This window comes from Leuresthes tenuis, unplaced genomic scaffold (assembly GCF_036924035.1).
Source record: "Leuresthes tenuis unplaced genomic scaffold, fLeuTen1.0.hap1 SCAF_6, whole genome shotgun sequence".
Classification (NCBI taxonomy): Eukaryota; Metazoa; Chordata; class Actinopteri; order Atheriniformes; family Atherinopsidae; genus Leuresthes; species Leuresthes tenuis.
Window position 1 is genome coordinate 5,037,100 of NW_027325360.1, and position 16,503 is coordinate 5,053,602.

The 16,503-nt window shown below is 40.3% G+C and overlaps 1 protein-coding gene across 3 annotated transcripts in view; it reads left to right on the forward strand.

Annotated features, from left to right (window-relative positions):
* The window catches only part of fras1 (Fraser extracellular matrix complex subunit 1), a 236,035-nt gene that overhangs the window by 150,019 nt on the left and 69,513 nt on the right, over nt 1-16,503 (forward strand). For all 3 annotated transcript variants that reach the window (XM_072387285.1, XM_072387281.1, XM_072387284.1), the window contains exons 22-27: nt 984-1,130; nt 4,212-4,352; nt 4,768-4,908; nt 5,082-5,222; nt 7,453-7,747; nt 12,591-12,675. In XM_072387285.1, the coding sequence (XP_072243386.1) occupies nt 984-1,130; nt 4,212-4,352; nt 4,768-4,908; nt 5,082-5,222; nt 7,453-7,747; nt 12,591-12,675 (950 nt within the window). The remainder of the gene's footprint in view (nt 1-983; nt 1,131-4,211; nt 4,353-4,767; nt 4,909-5,081; nt 5,223-7,452; nt 7,748-12,590; nt 12,676-16,503) is intronic.

Below are 16,503 nucleotides of genomic sequence, written 5' to 3' on the forward strand. Positions count from 1 at the left end.
ATGGACTATGATACACCAGGTTGTTGTGTTGTGGACATAAATATGCTTAAACGTGGCAAAATCCTGCTGTTTGTACCATACCATCTGCATACTGGAAGTGCCCAATCTGGGCTGGTGGTCTGTATCCTGAAGGGAGAGGTGGATGCAACTGAGCAGAAAGATGGAGAAAGTAGGGCAACTACCTGCAGCCTACCTGGTTTATAATGAAAGAGTTAAAAGCAGAGAAGCAGGAAAATCTGAACCTCCTCAAAACTATTCTTACTTCTGCTCTCAAATTGGGCTGCAACTAGTCGTCGATTATTGAAACGATTAATCGGTTAATTACTAATTAAAACTAATCTAAAACTGAAAAAGGATACAGTCAAGCCATATTATATCTTGACTTTTAACATGCTAAGAAGAGTGCGGCTGTAATGCACCAACAGTCAAATCAATACCAAAAAGTGTAACAATTTTAATGTTACACTTTAATGTTAAAATCCAAGACAACTCCGCTTATTTTTAGCTAGCAGGCTACGCTAACAAGCTAAATATCTCACCATGGTTAGTCCGTGTCTCCCAGAGCTCCAACCTGCTTCATCTTCAGATGTTCATGCATGACAGACGTGCTCCTGTGATATGTTATCGATTCTTAACCACAAAGTCGACTTCTCTTTGCACCCTTACTCTCAAATTTTGCAACTATTTGTGCTTGTCCATGACCAAAGTTATTTTAAATGCATGAAAGCTATGTTTTGTGTCACATTGAATCTTGTCGCTGAATGTGTTGATGTATTGTTTTATAAATGCTGCAGAATTTTTGCTGTGGGGTAAAGATAGCCACAGACATGAAAGATTACAAAAATCCAATTATATTGTTCACCAAAGGCACATTCAGGCAGTATTAGGTGATGACATGAGTAATCACATTCTGTCGCTGTTTTTCTCCTCTCTGAGGTCTACGATGACCTCCGTGTTGATCTTTTTTTTTTTTTTTTTGGCAGTGTGTGACAGCCAGTGCCTGACATGTGACACAGCCGGGGTGTGCACATCCTGCCGTGACCCAGCCAAGGTGCTGCTGTTTGGAGAATGCCAGTACGACAGCTGCGCCCATCAGTACTACCTCAACACTACAACCCGCGCCTGCAGAGGTATGCTACCGCTCCCATGACACAACTGCAGTGGTGCAGAGAGGCCAGCGGGCACACTGGATTAATAATGAGGATATATATATTTATATTTAGTGTGCCCTTTATGATATTCATAAATTGCTCTCCATCCATATTGCATGTAGTATGGAATGGCACAATGAGTTTATGGGGCCCATCAATCAAGTAATAAACTGTGGGACCAGATATGCAAATGCAAACCACTGTATGTTCGTTTTTATCTCAGTATTACATCTTTCTGAGCATAAAGAAGTTGATGGATGAGCCTCACAGAATACAAGTCCAATCTGCATGCGTGCAACACCCCTGGTCATCTCAGTAATCCATTCTATTTATATCTGTGGGGGAGTCTCTTCTCTGAATAACTTTTTATCTAATTATATTCACACATATTTATGCAACTCCAATTCGAAACAAAAACATCAACTCAGGGAACTTTACTTAGGTCATATGTTTGCTAGAAGCAACTCAGCGACAGACATTCGGTGACATGTACGTCTTTGGTCTGGAAGTTTTTCACTATGATTGACTTTTGACAGCAAGCTAAAGTTACTTTGTTGCATTTCTCTAAATTTCATTACCTGGTTGATCAGTTTTTATCCTCAAACATATTAGCACAGCTTCTCTCTGACGCACTTTTCTATTTTGAGAGTTGTTGATCCACGTCAAGCTGTTTTAAGCAGTCCCATCGTTAGGCGTTTGATTGGATCCATTCTTCTGCGATTGCTGTTTTTTATTGTGCAGAAACTCAAAGATATGACTCAGAACTTTCAGGCTTTGTGAAACACAACAAAAAATGTTGATGATGATTTATTTTTCAGTCAAGTAGAGGAGAAAAAATGGAATAGAGAACCCAAAAAAGAACTTTCTTGCACGTTTTCTGGCTTTTAAGAAAGCTCCTTATCTAATGAAAAACAATGTTTTTCATCAAACCAGGTTCCAGCTTTCTTGTATTGCAGCTGACAGATCAGTTTTGCAGGCTGGAGCCTTGTCATGGATAATTTTTTTCATATTTCCACCGTAAATGTTCAATCCCATTGAGATCCAGACTGTTTGCTGCCCACGTCATTGGGTTGATATTCTTTTCTTGATGAAGGTTTGAACGGTTTTTGCTCTGTGCGAGATGCTTATGTTTCATCCTGAACAATGACCTCAGCTTCACCAAACCTCCTTTAAATTGATGGAATGAGAAAAGTGTCCACAATTTGTCCTCCTATGTATTTATTTCAGAGGTAATGATTTACCTGACATCAGCTCCACATCATCAATGATTGTGGAAATGTTTTTTTTTCAGTCAGGCATCTTTATATGTACCAAATAAAAGGTCCTGCATCATCTTCATGTCCATATCCAATGCAGTTCGGTGATTCACGGCTGAATATCACCTTATTTGCTTCTCTTTGGCCCAGTGGAACCTTCTACCCAGGTGTTAGTAATGGTTCATATTTACCTTTTCTTGATGGGAAGTCCATTTCTTCCAGCTGGTTTCTTAGAGTAGAGTCACAAATATTGACTCATGTTTCTGACTGCAGACACATTTGCATATTTGTATGTTTTTGCAATACAAATAAGAAGATGATTGCATGATATTTGTCCTCGACTTAGACTGAAAAAGCATCTTTTTAGCTATATATCATAAAGCCAGAATTTCTGTTGCTAAATTAAAAAAAAATTGGCATCTATGATTTTATTCTTGTGAACGTAACAGCTAAATGAACCCTCTCCAAGAGAAGTGATTACATGTTTTTGTAAGGGGTGATATTATTAAAATCAGACTGAATCTGAATAGCTTTAATTGCAAACTCTGTGTGTTCAACTATATTTTGCCTCCCTTTCTTTTCTTTTTTTTAGAGGAATACTAATGACAAGGAGTGCAGAATTTAAATGGTACCCAGAATGTAAAGTACAGCTATCCCCTTTAATTAATTAATTAAGAGAAAGTAATTTTATGTAATGGCCCACATAAGTAATGTCATCGACTTCACTTCATCACTGGTTTGGTTCAATCTAATAAGCTTTTTCCTGGCATCAGGCACCTGCAGAAAGCGGTGGGCCACCGCCACTTCCCATGCCTATTTCTGGAGTAGCAGCTAAGCAAACTGCTGGTGTCTAGGTAAACAGATTTATTTCCTCAGAGGCGGCTCGCGGTGCCTCTCACAGAGACGGGTGGTTTTAGCGATCCGCCCCACAACGCTGTGTTTACCCAGCCACTACCTGAACCGTGGGCGGACCCCGTGTGAAATGGCAGCGTTGCCATCTGCTCTCTGAAAACTGAAAGAGCTTTGAGGAAGCTTGAAGAGCTGTGAGAAGTGGGGAGCTTTTATTTCACCGTCACAGGGGAACGTACAAAGCCCTCAGAGAGAAAACATTGGTTTATCTGTGATTTTTCTAAAACACAACGTAGCATCTTTTAGTCCTTTTTTCTCCCAAAATCACCAAGAGATTAAGAGTAAAGACGCACATTTAAAGATGAATTACTTAATTTGTTGGCTTTTAACAATAAATAAAGAAAGGAAAAAAAGCTGAAAAAGTTTAAATTATTCAATAATCTAGGAGAGTGACCTAAAGTTGTTTCTGAATTTGACCTTTCAATAACCAGTTATCAAAGTACAATAAAAGTACCAGTTGTTTGCAGCTGATTGCAAATCATTTGGACTAATAGTCATCAAGCATCTTGAATTGGTGACTTTGGAAAGCATCTTGTTATTGTTGCCTTGTGTTAAAACTGTAGTCACTTCTTTGTAAAATCAGTGTCTTACTGAAGCTTAAAATCAAACGTGGAATCTCACACGAATAGAAAGAGCTTTATCTTTCCTAATTCTGTTTGATCGTAGCTGTATTAACTGAGCAGGGCACAAACACACGAGATGAGCAGGTGGTGAGAGACAAAGGGGAAAAAACGCTGATGGGTTTAAACCAACTGTGTGCTGAAAAGAGAGTTTTTCTTGTTTCCGCCTCTGTTCTGCTCTCACCGGTGAAATCCCCTCACTTCTATCCCAATGTCCCAACACACTTTCACCCCTTCCTCCTCTTTTTCTGCTTCCCCCCTCATCTTGTCCCCAGAGTGTGACTGGAGCTGCAATGCCTGTAAAGGCCCTCTGCGAACCGACTGCCTGCAGTGCATGGAGGGATATGTGTTGCAGGATGGAGTGTGCACACAGGGGTGCAGCCGGGGCTCTTATCAGGACGGAGACAGATGCCTCGGTCAGTCCAACACAAAGCAGATAAGCAGACTTACATCATATGCAGCTGATGCTATCAAAGCCACTCATATTCATGCTTCGCACTGCACTTGTATTCCATCATGCTTGTGACCATTTAAAGTCGATTTCATGTCTTGTTTTTGTAATCTGACCCTGAGAATGTATTAATTGTACTGTTTCTGAGTGGTAATCTCTGGAGGAATCTACAGGCTCTCATTTGATGACTAAGTGAAGTAACATGTAAAAATAAATTCTTAGCAATACAAAAGCAGTACATTCAGTATTTGCAAAGTCTATAATTGCCAAATTTTCATCAGAATCAAAACATTTTCAGAAGAAACAAGCATCTTAAGTCCCAGTAGAAAATTAGAGTGAAAATATTTCTCTTATCCTGTGTATAATCCTCTGGGTTTCAGGCTGCGATGATCACTGTTTGGAGTGTCAGGGTCCTGGACAGTGCCTGGAATGCCAGCCTCCTTACACCACTTTGCAAGGACAGTGTGTGCTTGAATGTGGCAGGAACTATTTCCTGGATGCCTCCTTAAAAGTCTGCAAGTGTAAGAGTTTACACTGTTCTGTAATTCTAAAGGTTTTGTGATGCAGAGTTGAAAAGGAATCTGTGAAAGTTTAGAAAATTGCTATATTTGAAGATTGAAGCAATAAAAGCAAATGCATAATAACAAGGAATGAATGAAAAACTACCTCCAAACCTCTGATTGATCTTCATCAGCTTGCTCATCCGACTGTGTGCTGTGTGATGGGGTCGGACGCTGCAAAGCCTGTCGCGATCAAACCTACCTCATGGAAGGCTATTGCACCCCTGACTGTGGACCTGGATATTATGCCAATGTGAAGACCAGAACCTGCCATGGTAAAAACACACTGCCAGGTTCCTTACCTGCTCCAGCTGTATGTGGTGTCAGTTCTCCTCTCTGCAGGCACAGACTGCTTTGAGAGCTTGAGCTGCAAAAATCTACATCATTTAAACATTCTTTAAACTTCCTCACTGGAGGAGTCTCCTTTTGGCTCCTGCAGCAATTAGTTAGACTTTTAGCATTAATTTTAAATCTATGCATAATTATTTGCAAATTTCATGGAGATGGGGCATCAATAACTCACATGACCAGGAGACGTCACATAAAATCCACATGGTTTGTTTCCAAGCAACAGAATATTTAACCAAAGCCCACAGTAGTTATGCTAAGTGCCACATACTGCATCATAGCATGTGAGAGGTTATATTTTTAATGTGAAAGTTCACCCAGCACATACACATATATGTGCTGTTTTCACTGCCGATTTAAACAGTTGCAAATATGCAATTAGAAGTCCCAACAGTGGAATTTACTGAACATGGTTTTCTTTTGATTTCCAACTGAAATCCACTCCATATAAAATGAACCATATTTTCTGGGTTGGTGGTTTTCCAGACAAATTAAGTCTAATGTTGTGTAGCTTTATATCAAACAGTGGTCGGGTAGTAAATTTAATCTAAAAAGGGTTAGGAACATGCAAATCACTCATGGAAAGTTCTGTGTTTCGTGTTTGGAAAAAAATTACGTGTGACAAAAAGCTGCTTTTGATTCTAAAAGTGCCGATGACAAACGACTGATAAAACACACACACACACACCTTCTGTAAATGACCCTCAGCTGGGTCGACAAATAGCTTCTTACTCAGAGAAGTTGCAGAGTTGGATAACGGACTGGTGAACAAATTATTGCAAATGTCTTAAATGAATAACAGTAATTATAAATTAATTTGACAAACTGATGAAAAGAGCAAATGTCCAGTGTAAAGGCTTTAGTGACACGGACTGCAGATTGCAACCAATTAAGTATACATTTTCAAATGTGCTGGAAAGAAAATGCCAGTGTGGTTTACCCCTAAAGAGCTGCTGGAATAACATTGTGGTGCAACTTGGCGGAGAAGGACCCCGGCTTCTTTGCACATAATTGGCTCGTTCTAAGACGACATGTTCTGCACAAATAAACACAGTTCTGATTAATATATTGCATTTCCTGAAGAAGATCATCCTAATTGCTACACCCTGCAGTTCAGATCTCATAATGTTTACCAAAGCCGTTGGAGGACAGTTGTGGAAGTGTTTGCACAGACTGACGAGCATCAATTGTCTGACATTAAGGGTTTCCTGTTATGAACTGGTCCTCACAAAGTGCACAAAAAGAGCACTGTATGCACCGTTGGGTGCAGCCTTCTTTCTTTTTTTTCGCTGTTATCTTCAAGTGGTGGGTGTCAACCTGCAGGCTGCGATGCCTGAGGCAGCCTGTGGTTGTGAGACGATTCATGTAAAAAGTGTCATTTTAATGGAGAAATATATTATCATGCACAATTAGAGATAAATTCGTCTTTCTTGTGAAATAATGAACCACATAGCCTCCAGGCTTCAACTAATCCATGAGTTAATTTAAATAATAGCAAGAAATACCTCTGAATTTTATTTTTGCAAGCCAACAAAAGAAAAGTTGGGAGTGATGTACTTTAATTTGTTCTCATTAGTAAGTATGATTACAGGGCCAAAAGTTTGAGATTTTAGAGTGGCTATTGGCATCATTAGAGGGGGTATAATGAGATTATAGTGTGGCAAATCGCAAAAGAGCTGATCTTTAAAAAGTTCCCAAACAAAGTTCGGTCCGATCCAATTAAGCCAGCTTCTAAAATGCCACGCCAAGATCAAGATGTCTCGCCAAAACCAATTCTCCCACACATGCGTTTAATTTTACAGCCTCCCCTCCACCCGTTCACCCACACCAATCTGATCCGGCTTTCTTTTTATTTCATTATATCGAAGGCTTGGAGAGCCATTAACATGTAGCAGTTGCAGTAAATGTTTTTTTTACTCCTTTATCAAAGAGGTCTTTTTATATTAAATGCTTATGACAACTTAGTTACTAGACTGGTCAGTTTCATGGCTTTTCAGTAAATCTGCTCCTTGATTTCCTTCTGTCTTGATAAAGCATTTGTGCTCTAATCATTTGCTCTTTAATGGTTCACAGTAGAGAGAATGTACTGTCTGTGAATTGGCTGTAATTTAACCGGAAATGCAGTAATCTGAGTTTCTCTCTATCCCACCCTCTCAGCAAACAGCCACACCCCTGCCCTGAGGATCAACAGTTCCCTGCTGGTGCCCCTTGATGGTTACGCCCCACTGCTGCCCGCCCTGCTGCAAGTTAAGGACCCAGACAGTCCATCTGAGCAACTGGTCTTCCAGCTCATTCGCGGCCCGAGTAACGGACAGCTGGTCCTGTTCACAGAGGGCAAAGGACACGAGACAAGAGGAGAAGCAGGGCGAGAACTAAACCGTGACGACACCTTCACATGGGCAGAGCTGGGGCTGGGCCAGGTCCGCTTCAGACACCAAAAAGATGAAGCCAGGTCAGTGGATTGGATTTGGTATAATAGGCAACATGGTTAAAGATTAGCATGTGGTATTACAAGTATTCTTTAAACATTTCAAATATGACATTAAGTTTGTGATCTGGTGAGAAAAAAATAGAAATTACAACCACAAAATTGCTAATGATGAGGCGCTTATTTGTAGTGGTATCGGTACCAACAGCACAGTTTTCACCTTCTCCAGTACCAACATACACTGTAGCACCTCTGCAGACAGACACACAGCCCCCCCGTTCACCGGTAGATGAACACATGAACATTAGCTGACGTGCACAACCCTGAGCAAGCAGCTGTCGCCAGCATGAAACTAACGTAACATGGTCTTTATTGTTCTAAAATCTCTAAACTGTGACCACTTGGTTGCATTTTGGAGCCAGTGCCACAACATTTTACACCAGTGTGACTTGGAAATGTGCCCAGAAACTTTCCCACAAACTGCTTCTTTTTTCTTTTCTTTTCTGAGTCCAGCACCTAGTCATCATGGCCTTCTGTATCCGCTCAGTAAGTTTCTCGCTTTGTTTGGCCCTTCGAGCTATTGGCTTGTATTTTCAGAGGAAACAAGCATTCAGACTCTCCTGTGGCACAGCAGTCATGTATTTCTGATGATAAAATGTAGAATGTAGGTGTAGGTGATCTTGGTTTCTAAAGCAGATCTACTCCTTCCAATAGTTTATAAGGTAAAGACATGGCAAAGACAGGATTTAAACATGAAACAACAGCATCATGCTGGGCCAGGTATGACAAACCCATCGATGTGTTGCACATCAACAAGGGGCCTTTTACACCAAGATGATTCTGATTATTGGGAATCAGTGTCAGGGCTGTCAGGAAGTCGGTTCAGATGATCCATGATTTCACTCCCTTCTTTCTCCCTCTTTTCATCCCTGCAACAGGCCAACCAACACACACACCACCACGCGCACAACAAAGTTCTCCAGAACTGTCCTGAAACTACACACAAAACATCTACAATGAGCAAACAACAGTGATGTAATATTAAGCAAACTGCTTTGTTTGCATTTTCTGTCCACGCAGTCTTTAACTTGCTGATAGCTGTGGATTATTACTGAAAAAAGCAGTTTTTAAGTGAATCTTACCCTCTGAAACGACACAATATGTGTGCAGCTCGCTGGAAGTTACAGTGACACGTCAACCAAATAACTCAACATGCAGCTCAATGCATTAATATTTGATTAATGTTGGCACTTTTTATTCTTAAGTAAGGCTTTATTTACTCAGCTTTTACATATTTCTTCTTTTTTTTCTATTCAAGAAACTCAGTTTAAACAACTACTTTACTGTAGTTTACCTTTTAGAAAACAAAACGAAGCGGCTTTAAAGTCCTAAATTTGTGCCGGTCCTAAATTATGCTTTAACTTGTCATTATTCTCCCTGTTATTAGAAGTGTTATTAAGTATTTTTCATTGAGTTTGACACCCTATTATAATGACAAGTTTGAAAGACGGAGTGAAATTTTCTGAAGTTCATTTTCAACCTGTTCAGTTTACACCCAACAGTTAAAACACATAATTTTCAAATCCACCCCTAAGCTTTGACATTTCGCTTTTTATATTCACCAGGTACAACGTTGACATTAAACACTCTGAATCCCTCCTCTCCATCCATTAGCGTCAACACATTTCATTATATTCTGCTCTTATTATCACCGCCTGTTTGATGTGTTTTTCTTCTTCATTTTATAGGGATTTCTATTATCCAACAAATGAATTGGAGAAACTCAGAAATCCATCCATTAGACTTCGTTAATGTGGCCGTATTTGCATATTTGGCCCAAAACTGATTAAGCAGAGCAATTAGTGCCGTGGATGAAAGCGACTGCTTTAGACGGGACTGTGCAGCCTCTTTAAAGCTCAGACAGAAGCCTGTTTTTAACAACACAACTGCTCTGCATTTTTCTGCCTGAAATCTTTGGCATTTTCTGTTCAAGGTCTGTGTCCAGCCATCCAGTCATGATAGGCATATTAGTCAATTCTGATTCTGCTGGTGTGGACAAAAATGGCTGCATACGAGCAAATTAGCAACAGATAATCCACCACCCAGTATTAAGCCATTGGATTAAAAGAGAGCTACACTTTAGACCCCAAATCAAATGAGAAGAAATCTACATATTACTGCCATCATTTTCAAATGATGTCAAGTGGGAGATGATGGCTGCAGGTACAGACACGAACATGTGCCTTCAAACTTTAAGACTGGATGCAACCCTTTCAGCTATCAGGAAAAGTTTATGTGCTATTAATTTAATTCTCTCATGAGGCTTCTCATCATTTGATGTAAAGTTGTTGATGAACACAATTTACCATGAAAGATTAGCAGCCGTTATCTTCATTTTAAATTTCTAACATACTGGAAAGGCTGAGAAATAGGGACAGAATAGTGCCTTAGATATAAACAGTTTAAAGTTCCAGTCTATAATATGATTTTTGATTCATAACACTGGAGCAAACGGATGTTAGCCATATATTAACCGATGATCTTCTGTAAATTGCATTCCTTCCTCGTGTGTTGAGGGAACTGGTCCAGCTGTGAGTGCACATAAGCTTCTCCTGTGCAGTATAGATCAGGTAAACTTTCACTTCTTATTGACTTATTGATTATATCTGACTGCTAACTGGAGCTTAAAATGTGATGAAACTCTCCAGCTCTGTTAAAAGGCAGAACTCTAGAGCCCTTTTCATAAATGCACTGCGTTGGCTAAATGTTCAAGAGATGTTCCAGAAGGGTGGTTTGTGTTGCCCTCCCACCCCACCCAACCTAGTAAACTCTGTTAACTCAGCAGGTGAGATGATGCTTCTGTTGCATTTACTGCAAGTGTGTAAGTCGCATCCTGCCTCCTGTGCCCTTCAGATGCATCACCTCCCTTACATTCAGGTACATTTCCAGAGAAAACTCTCCCGCTGTGAAGCGCATACGTGAACGGCGCCGCAGGACAAAGCCTGGACCAGACTGTCTGTAAATTTGGCCACCTGAATATCTCTGGTGTTTATTTGGGACATTGACAACACTCATTGCTTTTCTAAGGTTGTACATCGGAGTGTTTAGAGATCATGTGTCCAACAGAGAGTTGGTGTTTGAATATTTTGAAGAAAAAAATCTTTTGACAACTCACTTGGTTTATGCTGCTGTTATTTTCATTCATTGCCTTAGTCATGACTGTAGAGCGTTAAGAGAATAGACAAAAAATCTAATGTGGCTGGCTCAGTGTCTGTGAAACACCATTTCTAAATACATGCATAAGCACACAGATCAAAAGCCTTTACACTCATGTCTCAAGGCTGCATTAAAAAAATCCACCTTTCATCTATAATGAATCCAATACTGGCAACCTTTGAGAAATAACCAAGGCATAAAATTAGATTTAGGAGATTGCTTTTTTCTTTTTTCCAGAAATACATTTCCGATGTTACTTTGATAAGATTTTCAATGAATCTTTGATGGACCTTATTGTAATTATTCAAACCATAACAGTTCCCATAAAACTGTAGCGCTGTAACTTTTTCTTTCCAGAAGTGTTGGAAAGTGCTTTGTGTGATAAGAAAATCTTCTGATGTTGGTCCGTATCTTTTGAGTTCGGACTGGAAGTTAAGGGGACTGGATCGTCTCGTGCTAAGATTGCCACCTTTCATGTGGGTGACCTGGGTTCAAATAACCTGCATGAAAGGTACTACCTCCAGTAGGGCACCTTACCCTGCCTGCCAGCCAGCCAGAGAAAGTCGCTTTGGATAAAAGTGTCTGCCAAGTACATAAACAGAAGTTAACTGAACTCCAGAATACATTAATTATTTTCAGTATTTGACACAAAATGAGTGTATCTTTGAGTGAATTTATGCAAAGGTTTTGGCAAGCCAAGAGATGTGAGCTCAAAGGTACAAAGATCCCTGGCTTCAAATTTCAATGTTCTTAATAATCTGGCTCCTCCATCCTTGACCCAGCTGTAAGCAGTCAATACAGTGGATGAGATCTGAAGAGGGACAGTTGCAGCACTTCATTTACATCAGCCCCTGGATGCTTTGTGTGTGCATCACCATCAAGATGCTTTGAAACTTGACTGATGAAGAAATGGGATTTTCAAAGCGAGTGTGTGAAAATAGAAATAACTCACTTTGTTTTTATGAATCTCACGTCTCTGTACTCGTGATAAAGACATGGACTAAAACAATACTGATATTCCTTGTTTGACTCTGTTACATTTACTCTCCCAATTAGAATGGCTTAATTGTTTTTTACATATAAGCTGTTGCAGCTTTTATCTGATCATTTCACCACTAATTATCAGTGCCGGTGAAGGATTACTCCGGTGTTTTTGACAGCATCGGTGCAACTTTTTGTCACTCTTGTGGTTTATTATTATGAAGTTTGGGGTATTGGAAAGAACTGAACTATTTAATTGATTTAAAAAAAACATTGCATCTTGACATTTAAAGTGAACACATTATAAAAGATAATATAGTTCCACTTGTACCTGTATTTTCCTTCCAGTCGTCACCAAACAAACAACTCGCTCAGTCACTTGGTCTTCATTTGCCACTGGTTGATTGGAGGCTCCGGCCCCGGGGAGTTGGTGGTAATAAACCTTTGATGATGTTGAGGCAGCATGGCGACATATTGGTGATAAGTGTGTGAGCAGGTGGGCTGGTGTGTGTCCTCGGCTCCCCTACAGCAGATAGTTCTTCTGATGATTGGGTCTAACGACGGCAGACACTCCTCCTACGCTAAAAGCTGTCACTGTGTTGTAGTTACTCAAAGTGAGAGACAGAACTGGATGCCGTCTTTTAAAACCTCTTCTTTTTTGTTTGTGCAGGACTGGTGAGTTCGCCTTGCGTGTTGCTGACCCCCAGCTGTTCTCAAAACCAGCAGCGATTCAAGTTCAAGCAGTCTCAATGCAGGTAGGCCAACACTCTGTTAAGCTCTCCTCATTTTTATCAGCCACACTCCATGACTTTGGATTACTTTTTCAGAACAAACAGAAGATTTATTATTTCATCCAAACACTGAAAATTGCAGCAACATAAGTCAATTCTATTTGGAACAAGAGATGTCTATATATATATATATGTGTCTGTTTGTGTTCATTTAAAAAATTCTTTTACTATGAAGCAGTAGACTGTCTTCGTCTGTTCTGTGAGGTTAAAACGTGAACCACCTTCCTTGATTAGAAAGCAAAGCTCAGAGCGAAAATTCTCCTGTTTTTGGTCGATCGTCTACATGTTGGCACACACGTAGACATTAAGTTCTCTTTAACAACTTTACATTTTTTATAACTTTTATAACATATTTGCTTCAAGTATTGACATGTTGTGGCAGTAAGAAAATGCAGGGCAACATTTGCAAGAATCCAGCAAGCAATCAGAGCCAGGAGGAGTCTCAAATTGGTGTCTGTCGCTACCACTTCTACAGTATTTGTATTTTTGAATGGCTGCTTCGTCTGCAGGAGGGGCCTCAGAGGCAGAGCTGCCGCACAGCAGAAAGGAAATAGATAGGGCTCTTCAATTTAACAAAATCAACTTTTATCCTCAAGGTTCTGCTTTGAGGGCATCATGTGCTGTTGTTGTATGTACTCTTAAGGTTTCTTACTTCTTTCTCTTGCCATTTTAATATCCTAGACCAGTGTTTTTCAACACCGGTCCTCTGGACCCACTGCCCTGCATGTTTTTGATGTTTCCCTCCTCCACCACACCTGATTCAAATGAATGGCTCCTTATCAGGCCGCTGCAGAGCTTGATGACGAGCTGATCATTTCAATCAGGTGTGGTGAAGGAGGGAAACATGGAAAACATGCAGGGCGGTGTGTCCCGAGGACCGGAAAAACCCTGTCCTAGGCATTATTTAAGAGGTTTAAAGGACAAAGCCAAAGTCTGCTCCAAGTGGAACCATGTGAAAGAATATGGAAATACTTCAGTCAAATTCACTTTTACTGATTTCATTTTTTTTACACTTAGAGAGGGGCTCATTCATGCTGTAACTTCAGGGTTAAAGTCCCCATGAACACGTGACCACATCTATCAGGCCCAAAACGGGAAATGAAATGCACTTGTGTAGGTATTCTTACTGTTATTTGAGGTTGTCATTTCCTGTAAAATTATGGCCTCAATTAAAACGGCGAACATAACGTGCAGATATGTATGTTTATCAAGGCAATACAACCATAGAAAATAAAGATATAGACAGAGCAGCATATGGTCACAGTGAATTCATTCAATCAAACGTTTTAGAGTCATTTTGCTACATTTTTCAAGCCAATGTGCTTCTCTCACTGTGTTGTTGCTCTGTCCTTGTGAAATGATGCAATGACTGTAACTGTCCAATGTCAGCTTGACTGTCTGCCTTCATTTGGTGTCGAACTGACCTACCTGATGCTGGCATCAACAAAATAATAAGGGACATTAGAGCTCTCTCACTTTGACATTTGATGATGGGCTGGTGTGAGACCTACATGAGTGATAAATGTGTCTGAGACATAATCAGAGGCTGCGCAGCTAAAGGGAAGCTCGACGACAAAGTTGAGCTTGTTCTTTGTTAAGAAACTTGTGACGCATGTCTGCTTCCAAGCAACATTTCTTCTTTAAAAAAGGATTTTGGTTGTGTTCCGTATCTAAATTTAAATAAGTGCCGCAGCACAGAGCTTGGTGCCCTGCCTGCAGATCATAGTGATGGAGTCTCAACTGCAACTGGCACCATTGACAGAGGCAACTACTGAAGAAAACTCATGTCCATGCTGAACTACATGCAGAATGTGAAATGAACAAGACCTTCACTGTAAAAAACGATGGTCAGACAGCAGCATGTGTTCCAAAAGGAGCAACATACATCTTGATGTACACTGTCATTTTCACTGAAGACGATGTGGTCAGGGCCACAAGAAGGGGCTTATCTTTTTAAAAAACACAGGTTTATTGACTGTGACATCTCACGTGGAGGCTCTGAGTCTGACAGCAACAACTTCCGGACACGGATCAGTTTTACCGTCACTGTGTGTGTTGTTCCCTCCATAAAGGTCTGCACACTTCTCACTGCTCTGAACTGCATTCACAAGGCTGCTCAGCATCTGTTGTATCCTAAACCGCTTCTTGTCTGAGGGTATAGTTTGCTTTGAAATGCACCAGGATGTTGTGTTTGGAGATGATCTAAACACCATAAATGTCATAAAGACACATTAAGAACTACTGGACAATGTGCGTCCATCTTTGGCTCTAACAGACTGAGGGTGTATGCTTTTATCATGCTCGAACATTTCACTGACCTGTTGCCAGTAAACCAATCGGCTGTGGGATGTAGAACCAGGTGCAATGTTTCCAGTCTTTAGTTGCTTCTGCTCCAGCTTGAAATGTTCAAGGTGAGCATATATTTGATATATTATACATCATTTGAAGACCACACTCAGTAACTGTGTGAGTGCTTCTTGGTGTTTTCAAAGAGCAGATGCTGATGTTGTCTCTTTGCCTGATGGCTACTTCTCCTGATCATCAGATTTCTGAAAACAAATATTAGGTCATTCTGCCATTTTTTTAATGTTTGAACTTGTTCACTACAAAAAATACAGGCACAAAATGTCAAAGAAATGCTGAAGGGCAGAGTGTTATGTGATTTCTGCTCTCACTCGACATCAAAGAGCATCGCTGATACTGATGTGACTTTTTGTGCTCTTGTTGTTCACACTCCAGTTTCTTTGAAAATGAATATTTTCAGCGTGTTTGCAGAAAATGTCAAGCTTGCTTTGAATGAAAATCATTACAATCATTCCAACCGCAGCAAGATGTTCTCAGATGTTTCTGAAATAGCATGTACAGTGAAAAAGAAAGTACATCCTTTTTTTTTTTTTTCATTTTTACGTCAGGACATTTCAGGGGGAAATAAACATCTGGTTCTAACCAGGTTTTAAAATGAGGTGAATACAACCTCAGACAGTCAGCAATACATTAAATATTAGACTGTCATCATCTAATATAAACTAAGATAAAATGCAGATTAAGTACATCCTTTCTGCTTCCACAGGGTAGGAGCCAGGTGCTTCTAATCAAATGTACTTAGTTAATTGATCATCAGTCAGTGTTTTTGCTGGTCTGGAGCATTCAGGTGTGTGAATGCTTCAGGAGGAAAGACATGAGCAATGATCTTAGAGATGCAACTGTTGCTGCCCATGAATCAGAGAAGCGTTATAAGGCCTTTGACAAACTATTAAGAAATTTTATTCACAAGTGGAAAACATTCAAGACAGTTGAGGGTCTTCAAAGGAGCAGATGTCCCAGCAATTTCATCCAATGTGGCAATGCTCAGATAAACTTAAAAAGAAACCCCAGAGAGCTACTTCTCAGGCTTTATAAGCCTCACATTGCATGACATGTTGACAGTACATTTGGAAAAAGAGTGAATAAGTATGACTTGCTTGGAAGGGTTGAAGGAGAAAGCCTCTTCTCTCTAAAAAGAACATGGCAGCACAGCTTAGGTTTGCAAAGCTGCATCTGAACAAAGCACAAGACTTCTGGAACAATGTCCTTTGGACAGACCAGACCAAAGTGGAGATGTTTGGTCATAATGCACAGCAGCACGTTTGGAGGAAACCAAACACAGCATATCAGCACAAACACCTCATACCAGCTGTCAAGCACAGTGGTGGAGGGCTGATGATCTGGGCTTGTTCTGCAGCCACAGGACCTGGGCACCTTGCAGTCACTGAGGTGCTATTTTGTCTGTCTGACAGCTGAATGCAACAGTAC